Source organism: Epinephelus lanceolatus, chromosome 5 (assembly GCF_041903045.1).
Source record: "Epinephelus lanceolatus isolate andai-2023 chromosome 5, ASM4190304v1, whole genome shotgun sequence".
Taxonomy (NCBI): Eukaryota; Metazoa; Chordata; class Actinopteri; order Perciformes; family Serranidae; genus Epinephelus; species Epinephelus lanceolatus.
In genome coordinates this window covers 19447227-19457101 of record NC_135738.1, presented here as the reverse complement: position 1 = coordinate 19457101, position 9875 = coordinate 19447227, and the positions used below count along the sequence as shown (strand labels likewise).

At 41.6% G+C, this 9875-nt stretch overlaps 1 protein-coding gene across 1 annotated transcript; it reads left to right on the top strand.

Moving 5' to 3' along the window:
- Window positions 1–8111: 8111 nt before the first annotated feature.
- fibina (fin bud initiation factor a) lies at window positions 8112–9264 on the top strand. The gene has a single exon (XM_033634324.2). It carries the CDS (start codon window positions 8201–8203, stop codon window positions 8828–8830), a length of 630 nt encoding a protein of 209 aa, XP_033490215.1. The 5' UTR covers window positions 8112–8200; the 3' UTR covers window positions 8831–9264.
- The last annotated feature ends 611 nt before the right edge of the window (window positions 9265–9875 follow it).

The following is a 9875-nucleotide window of genomic DNA, read 5'->3' as shown; positions in this document are numbered from 1 at the left end:
CAGGTGAAAGAAAGCAAAAAGTGATAGGTCTTGTGACTGTAAGCTGAAAATCCCAAGTTTTGTTCTTTAACTTTTGCCTTTGAATCCTCCCACCCCAATTCTGTCTGATGTCAGGCAACTTAAACTAAACATAATGAAGTACACGTTGATAATGAAGTACACGTTGCACAATGTCATGGCTATAGACTAATGATACCATCTGCGTTCAGATTGGAGCCCTGACCCGCTGTGTCAAAATATTTGCCATGAGAGTTTAGTGTAAACAGGATGATTAATCAGTTGGAGATCATTATGGAAATAAGATATCTGTCACTTTAGCTGCTAAAAACATTTTCACTTTAAAATAAATACCAAATGATTTTGATAGATAATCAGCGTCAAAGAATACAGTATGTGCAGATATAAAAATCGTTGTTTTTCTGCGCCACAGATGGCTTTTGGCTTTTTGTTTTTTTATCACCCTAATGCTCTCCCCATAAACTCCACTCCACTGTTGATGCCCTAGCATGTTCTGACTGTAATGATCACTCACTGGTGAACACATTAAGGTGAACTGCACTGCCAGGACCAGAAGTGGTACCCACACTACAGACCAGGGGCTGTATTCATAAAGCCTCCTAGTACAAAGAGGTGCTTCTTGTGACAGAATTCTGAGAAAATCCCTGTGATATTTTCTTAGAATTTCCCCTTAAAGTTAAGACTAGTTCCTTGTAAAGATTAAAATTATTCACAAAGCATCTTAGACCTTAAAAGAGCTCCTAAGCTGAAAACTTTTAGGAGCAGAGAAGAGGACTTTTGAAAGGCTTAGGAGTTTCTTAATCAGAGGAGAAATGGTGGAAAGACAGAGGTCAGAGAAATATTCTCCAAACACTGGATGACAGTGAGTAAATGAAATGCTACAGATTAGAATGTGCAGGGATAATATGTGGGGTTGATCTCATTCGAGATACACGCACATTTCCCACCTAGCACTATTTCCACAAAATAAAATGATCACAACACTAAGATATTTGGAAAACTGGAAAAATGCAACAGCGCAGCAGTGATGACTTGAGTCTGTTTCAACCTTTCATCAGCAGAGTGATCACACTAACAATGAGAACACTTTCACAGTCAGCAGTTCATTTCATTTCCACTGAGTCTCCGCACTCTGCAGGGTCAATAAAGGGCAAGTCTGTGAAAACCAATCACATCTGTTAAAATAATGCACCATACCCAGCAACGGGGTCAACTACACCACTAAGGTCAAAGTTTCTGCCTCTTCCTAACTTTCCTAAAACACTCCTAAACTAGGACTCCTTAGTATCCTTAGAATGTCTGTGAATACGGCCCCTGATCTTTGGATCATTTTCCTCTTATATCTGATGTTCGAAGATCTGTATAAAAATGTCCACCCTCTGTTGTTGTCTGCAAAGGAAAAACTAGACCACTTATGAACTAATTTACCCTCAAACATAATGATTATTTTCAAAATTAAAATTTTTGGTGTCACTCAAGATTGAAAAGTGCTACTTTGCGATCATTTGTGTCTAAAAACAAACCTGATGTTTAGCTCTCATTTTCCTTGTATTTTTTATTTTGCGTTTCTCCTCCCAACTAAAATCATTCCATCATTTCAAATTGAGCTTTTTCTCACCACATCTCCCAGAGATGTTATCCATCTTCTCTAAATTTGGCACAGAAGATATTTGCATAAGCACAAAAAAGTAATTTTACTTCCTGGCTGCCAGAATTACTCAATTAACAAAACCGACACATTTCTTGAATATATCATGCAATTACAGCGAAACCTGAGGGCACACAGACATGCCATCCAATCCTCCAAAATTTACATTCTGCTGATAAGTGGCACCTCAGCAACATGATACATTTAAATGGAGTTTTACTCACTTGAAATTCTTTAAAAAGCATCATTCCTCAGAGTCCTGATATTTCCTGACAGGATTTATGGCAAATATTCTCCAAAACTCACATCAACCATCAGCATGATTTTATTACAATATTAAAACAAAACCAATTATTCAAATTAAAACAAGATTATGCAGAGGTTCAAGCTCTCCGGATGTTTTTTTTTTTAATTGATTGTTGATTAGTGAGAGAAAGATTCCTCCAGGACTTTATTTTAATGAAGGGCTCCATAAATAAACCTTCCCTCACCGCTAATAACCAACTAAAAACTTGTCTGAATTGAAGTGGGGTCATTAAAGTTCACTGTGAGACTGTGCGTCAGCTGCCTGTCTGTGCAGCCTCCCACACAGCCTGCGGGCCCTCGACCCTCCAGCTCCCTCAGATCAGCTCTGTGAGGAAACACATTACCACCATGTGAAAGGCATCTGTCCACACTGCAGCCTTCAGGCCTCCGTACACACACTCACACTACACACACGCGCACTCACAAACAAACACACAGACACAACATTATACAGTAGAGGATCAACAAGAACATCCCTCCCAACTCCACTAAATTATATTTGTTGTCACATCTGTTGCTACATCTGCTTTCAGGCAGCTTTGCCCTGCAGTGCCCCCGCTCTGCTTTGGAGAGCCGGTCAGTTTACTCTATCGGTGTTTATGTTGAGAGACACTTTATTTATTCAGGTGTGTTACTGAAGAAGAAACAGAGAAAGGCTGCATGCCGGAGAGCCTCAAGCTGTCTGTGCTTGTATCCTTCATTCAACAGTGTGTTCGGCAGCACAACAGTGGTTTTCAAACAAACAAAAAGAGCTCTGGTGACCCAAAGTTAAAGCTGATGTTAAATACAAAACATGCATTCACAAGGTTTCCTCACACTTCAATTCTAAAATACAACTGCAAAACTATTTCCACAACTTGCTTTTTGGTGCAACAGTGATACAACTACAGATGCTATGACTGCTTTTTTAAACAGTTAGCCCCTTGGTGACCCATTTAAAATCTCTTATGAATCACTATAAGTTCATGACTCCAACTTCAAAGATAGCTCCAATAGCAAAAGTAAACCGTGTCAAATATAGACTCCCAAGGATTTAGGTCCATCTGCACAGATATCAGCTCCAGTTCAGCATCCACAGTAATAAAAAGTCTGTCTAATAGTATTTGGCGTGTAGTACAATGATACAGAAACTTGTACAAATATATTTCAAAGCTGCAGTAATCAATATTCTTGTATTTAGGTAAATCAAATGCTGTGTGTAATGTGTCGGTGGTTGTTTATACTGACAAAGCCACAGAGGATTTTCACTTCACACATCTCTCAGCTTTTTGTTTTGGCTGTCCGACCCACAGTTTTACTGTTATGGTACAATCTTGCTGCTCTAATCAGCGTCACATCCAGCCGCAGCAGGCAGCACTGAAAAAGCTCCAAAAACCTACTGTACACTACCTTCTCAGCACCAAACCACAGACAGACAACGTTAGTGTGTAGCTACCGATATAGTGAAGCATTTAGCAGCTAAAGAGATATTTAACCTCCACAGTGATCTGCATCTGATTAATCTCTTTGTTTGTACTAATCTCTCCTGTCATTCCCTTTTTCGTGGCACATATTTCGACAGAGCTTGTTCATACCTGGTCTTAACATGCATCTCCGGTGATCTGATTACAGTTGACAGCACTTAATTCAAGTGTAAACAACTAACAAGGTGCATTGTGATCTAATCACACAAAATACTTGCCGAGGTGGTCTTGGCTGCATTTGACCACATGTCTTTTGTAGTGTTTTGTGGCAACACTAATGTGTCCTGATGTGTCTCCAACATGAACTACATTAGCAATGCAGGTCGTGGTGGTTGTTTTGGTGACGGCCTGCTAACACTACAACTTGCCCATTTAATGACAAGTTTGATGAAATGTTGTGTAATCGTCCATGTTCCCCAGTGGAAAGAGACATGTTGGATTTAACTGACAGCAATAGCCTCAGATGTACCGACACAATTGCCAGTATGACTAGTGAGAGCTTGTGAATAAATATGTGCAGGGCCCTTTGACCTCTTTGCGTTAGTGATGTAGGCAGTATACAAACTATAGTGGTCAGCTGGAGATGCATGATAGATACAGGTGTGAACAATGTGTCTTAGCTGTCCATTTGTGCTTTAATTAAAGGCATGTTAAAACCCATATTAAAAAGGCTCAAAGTGTCGTTATATAGCATTTCTAAATGGTTTTATTTTTGCTGCTGCTGTTGCAGAGATAATAGGATTGCTTTCTATTTTCCTCAGAGCCTAGCAACTACCAAAGTTTCCACAGTTACTTCAGGAGAAAAGAATATTTACGTGTGCACACAAGAATGAGAAATGTGAAAGTCATTGGCGATTAGACCCCATCCTGATGTCATCTAATCCAGGAGGATACTAAAGACATATAGGGATCCCCCCTGTGGAGTCTAGCCGCTGGTGGTGGAGATGAGATTAGATATAGAGGGAGCTGATGATCTGGATGTGAAGAGGAGTGGGCTTTGATGAGCTTGTCCTGGGCTCTGGATAAGGTGAGTGGAGGTGAATGGGGTGGAGGAGGGTGCGACAATAACACCTTAAATGACAGCTGACAGGAGCAGAGAGGAGAACAGATTTAAAGTTTGGCAGCAGCGACATAAATGGCTGAAGGAGAACGTGGCAAAGTTTGATTGGTGGAAGTGGGATAGAGAGAGAATTGTGAATGAATATAGCATAAAGAAAGTCTTCCTGATTCATTTGCTCCCCTGTCCACCAGTTCCACGACTGGGATTAGTAACTGCAAAGAACTTACAGTGATACGCTTTATAAATGGGGTTAGCTACCGATAGCTACTGGGTAAAACAAAAACATTATCCTCCTCCTGTTTTGGTTGCGCAACGGCTGACATGCTTCCTCTATGCTGTAAATCAAGCCTTCGTTTTCCCGGGAGATCGTACCTGCTGGCAAACAAAGTTGCATGGTGAAAATAAGGCTTTTAGGGAACTGATCTAAGTGCAGATGGTGTCAATATACTGTAGCCATTATAGTGTGCAATAAACATTTACTTCATAATGATATGTTAAAGCAAAACACATGTCTATTTCTGCTTTAATAATATCAATACAGGCTGCACTCCATTTACTTTTACTGCTTTTAGGGCCCTGTTAGGGCCCTGGGCAACTGTTTATACCGCCTCACTGATATACTTAAATGGAACAGAGCCATCATTAACTGAATTAAATACACCTGTGCTTTTCCTCCTTTGGCATTCAAAATGTCTGCTCTTAAAAAGGCCCCATTTCCTCCATCACCTGACCTCCACACCCACCTGAACACCTGCCCTCAGTTCCCTCAGCAGCTCCCAGTATATATCTGTCTGCCCTGCTTGCTTCCTGACAGATTGTTCCTCTTAGTGTTCCAGCTTTGTTGTCTCGTATCTGCCTTCCTGTTTTTTCTGAGACTTTGATCCCAGAAAGTTTTTGGACTTCTGCCTGCACGGCCTCTTGGTTTTGTCTGCTGCTGCCTGCCGACCTGCATCCTGCCTATTGACAAGGTAAAGCCTGCTTTTATCCTTGTGCTGCTGTCTGAGGAGGAGTCTGCTGTGCCTCTCAATCCAGAGCTGAGAGAGGGAAGAAAAATACACAGTAAATAAATACTACAAATATGGTCAAACATGTTTGAGTCTCCAGTCAATTTAGTTTATGATTGAATCAGATGTTTCATATATTCCCCAAACACCTGTGTTTCTTCCAGTCATCTCTACTGAAGCAACAAACCCTGTATGGAACATGTATGGATGAATGGATTAAACAGAGGACTAAATCAGCCATATGCAGCTCAGTGTTTACAGCTCGCCATATGTTTCTAGTTTGTGCGAGTTTTGCTAACATACTGAAAGCCGTATCTGAGACCACCCTGTGATGATGTAATTACAGAAGACAGGATGTGCAGTAGAGGGGATCGTAGCCCAGGGGACTCTCCCACCGTGCAGTAATGCAATCACCTGAGTGAAGTAATCAGAGTGGGCTCTAACTACACTTTCACAGACTGGGGATCCAGTAGAAATGCATCAAATTAAACTAAAATAACTGATCAGATTTTGTTTTCTTCGACAACATCAATGTGGCACTGTTGGTTATTAAACGGCAGCGTTCTTGAAATTATGATGACTTTTATTTAAGTATGATTGATTTTTATTTTATCTGTTTATTGTATGTGATGAACCTTATTGTCAGACCTGTACAAATGAGTCACAATTAAGTTAAAAATAAAGAGACTTTGACTTGACTGCTGTGCATTCAGGCAGGCCAGGCCTTGCTTTGCATTCAAAAAAATTTAGCTGTGTTATATTAAAAAAAAACAGCTATATAAAGGAAATGTCCAAATGCCATGTCAGTGCTTGATGACCTTTAAAGACTTACATCATGACTTGGGATTTGTTTATGAAGGCGGGCTCTGGCTTTTGTCATCATAGCTACACAGTAATTTTAAGATATAAACATGGGGGGATTATGAGACAATGGGCCCCAGGGCGCAGACATGCATTGGCCCCACCACCTCTCCTACATAAGAGCAAGACACACAAGCCCTTTTCACACAGAGATCACGCTCTAAGGCTGCTACAATACTTCCTTTGCATTTTTACACAGAACCAAACAACGGCAGCATCATTCAGCATCTCCAGTGTGATTTTACACTGCATCATAGCTATGTGGAATGAAAATAAGCGTGATGGGCACTTTCTAAACAAAAACAATGGCTTTAACGTGTCAATAACAATCACTTGCCGTCCCTGTTATATGGCAACTCATCCTGTCCTCTGCTCTGAGGGTAAGGAGCTCCCGGGCCTCATCGTTTTCCCAATTTGCGGCCATTTACAGCTGATGTTCATCTTCTTTGAGTTAGCCACTAATTGCTAACAGCTACATTTTAAATCTCCCACAGTGGTTTGCAGGCGTAACACATTGTCAAATTGTTACACCCGTGCCACCCATGATCCCATCCTGATGGCTGTCCTGTTTATACAGACACTGTTTCTGCACTGTTACTACCTCCCGTGGTGGATTAAAGGCAAGACAACTCCGTCCCCCCATTCCATGATCATACCTTACATACAGCACAGCAAGGTGGCATAACGTTGTGATATTCCGCCTTGAACAAACAGTGTAAAAGGAGCTACAGACGTTTTATGTCTTTTTTGTTTGTTTTTGTTGTTGTTTTGCATGCAGTTGTTAAACATCTTTTTGTAGTTTTGTGGTAATTTTTGCGTCTTTTTCTGTCACTTTGTGTCTCTGAGGCAATTGTGTGTCTCTCTGGGGTCATTTTGTGTCTCGTTGCATTTGTTTTACCATTTTGTAGTTTTTGTGTGTCCCTTTGAAGTAATTTTGTGGGTTGGGGTATTTTTTGGTCTTTGTGTGTCTCTTTGTTGTTGTTTAGTAATGATAGTTATTTTGTGTCTCTTGAGGTAATGTGTCTTTTTTTAGTCATTTTGTTGTTGTTTTGCTTCTTTTTGTTGTTATTTTGTGTCTTTTTGAGGTACTCTCCTGTCTATTTTTAGTTGCTTAAGTCCCTTTGTGGTTGTTTTATAGTTATTTTGTAGTTATTCTGTGAATCTTTACAGTTCCTTTGCATCTCTTTGTGGTCATTTTGAGCCTCTTCCTGTTTGGTACATGTTAATTTGAGTGACATTTTGCAGGTGAAAGTTCAGTGGGGCCCCAGACACTTTGGGTCCCTGGGTATTTGCCTGGTATGGCTGTCCAGTAATCCATCCATGGATATAAATCCGTCTTGTTTGACCTATTCAACACAGATTAAACCTAAAAAATAAAAACTTTAAAAAAGGGTTTTGGTAATCCTGCCTCAAATGACTGACAGATGACAGCTACATAAATTTGTAAGTTATTAATAAACCCTGAAGCTGCACATGGTCTATTTTCAAATACAATATGAGAAAGCCAAAATACTAACTTTGTATTTATGAGCAGAACTTATTGATTCTGAATCCTGCTTCACATGGTCATTAAACACTTACATAATTTCTGCTCAGATGTGGTACTATAGGGTAATAGGAAACATCCAAACAGTACAAGCTTTGTTACATTGTTGTGTGTGACTTTTATTGCAAAGTGTGGTTGGAGTAATGAGGGGCCACCAGGGGCCCCTCTGACTCAAACAGGCGGTCTGCGCCTTTTAGGTGACGGGGAACTGTGTAACATGAGTCGGGATGAAAACTGCGCGCTGGATCCGGCTGCCAGTGCAGATGCTGCTCGCCAAAGACGGAGAGGAGGTGCATGATGGATCCCGTCCCACTGCTGCTCATCATTCTCACGTCTTGGCCGCTTTGCTCGGCAGTCTACACCGGGCCCCTCCAACCGGAGATCTCCAATGGCACCTTCCATCACTTCTTTGTCCCGGACGGGGATTACGAGGAGACTGAGGACCCGGAGGAGTGCCAGATGCTGTTTAAGTTCTCGGACGTGTATCCATGTGGGGCCTCTGAGGAGAGGGACTCCGTGGTGAGGGACGACTTCATCATCACTAAGCTGCAGGCGGAGGACGCGGCGCGGCTGCTGGAGGGCATCGGCCGGACCGTGGCGCACGACCTGGACGGAGAGGACAGCTACGGCAAGTTCCTCCAGAGGGAGATCTCCCAGATCGGCGAGGCGTTTTCCAACGTGGACAAGTCTCTGCTGGAGCTGGAAGTGAAGTTTAAACAAAGTCAGGAAACTGAGCTGAGAGAGGAGCAGCAGCTGAACGGGCATGTAATGAAGCAAGTGAGTGACATCCGGGGAGCTCTGAGGGAAACTACAGACATCTCTCTGGGACTTAAAGATAAACACGAGCTGCTGTCTCTCATCATCCGCAGTCATGGTACCAGACTGAGCCGCCTGAAGACAGAGTATCTAAATATTGGCTCATAGTGGGGTTACTGAGAGCTTAGTCTGTGTGTTTGAGTGTGTGTTTTAGTGTGTGAGAGAGACCCTCCAGTTCAACAAACAACTGGAAAGTTAACTGCGGCTTATGAATATCCTGCCCTAGTATCTTGAATATCTCTGACCCTTGGCTGTCCCCATTCCTTGGACATGTGTCATTAAGGGAGCTCTGACAAAAACCTCAAAACCTTCCTCTGAGTCAGGAGGGAAAAAGGAAATGTGAACATAAATTATGTCTGCACGGAGCCCTCTGTGCCACCTCCAAGGAGTCTTATTCAGAAGAGAAAATAGAAGCCCTCCATGTGGATTTATCGGCCTTTGAATCAATGTTACAGCTACTTTTTTGTCTGTATGGTTTAACTTATGTTGTTTGTACAATTGTAGGTTATTAATAATCAAATAAATACTTTTTATTCATCACATATCTTAATTTTCCCTTTTTCTTTCAAGCAAAACAATGTCATATTCATAACTTTTACTAGTCTGTCCAGAGACACACTGTCACACAGTGGTGTATTGTAAAATCCATCTCCATCCTTTGAAGCTTGAGGTTTACATAAACAGTGAAACTCTTTTGAAATCTGAACTTTTGATCTCCGGCAGTGGAAAAGTGACCCTCCTTCCGTGCCATGTGCTTTGCGTCACCATGTTTGTTGTTGGCACTATAAGTGGCCGACTCCACTGTCCCGTCGAGTGGCCCTGGTTAATTGGCGTCTGAGGTCTGTCACTGCCTCCCACTTCCATCTGGAAGTCATCTACTGGAGTATGAAATATGTTTTGTCCGAATGCGGCCACTGTCGTCATTATCTACCCTTTTGTCTGTCACGATCTATGAAATTTGTGGTTGATATGAAATGTCTTTGTGTTGAAATTCTGAGTGGTTTTGGATGATGTCATTTGTACTAAAAATAGACCCCTAAATGACATACAGCTTGTTTAAATCTCCAAAGAAATCTGCTCTTTTTGCTCTGCTGCTGTGTCGACGAACAACATCTTATTTCAGACTCACTGTTTATGAAAGGGAAGTTGTTTT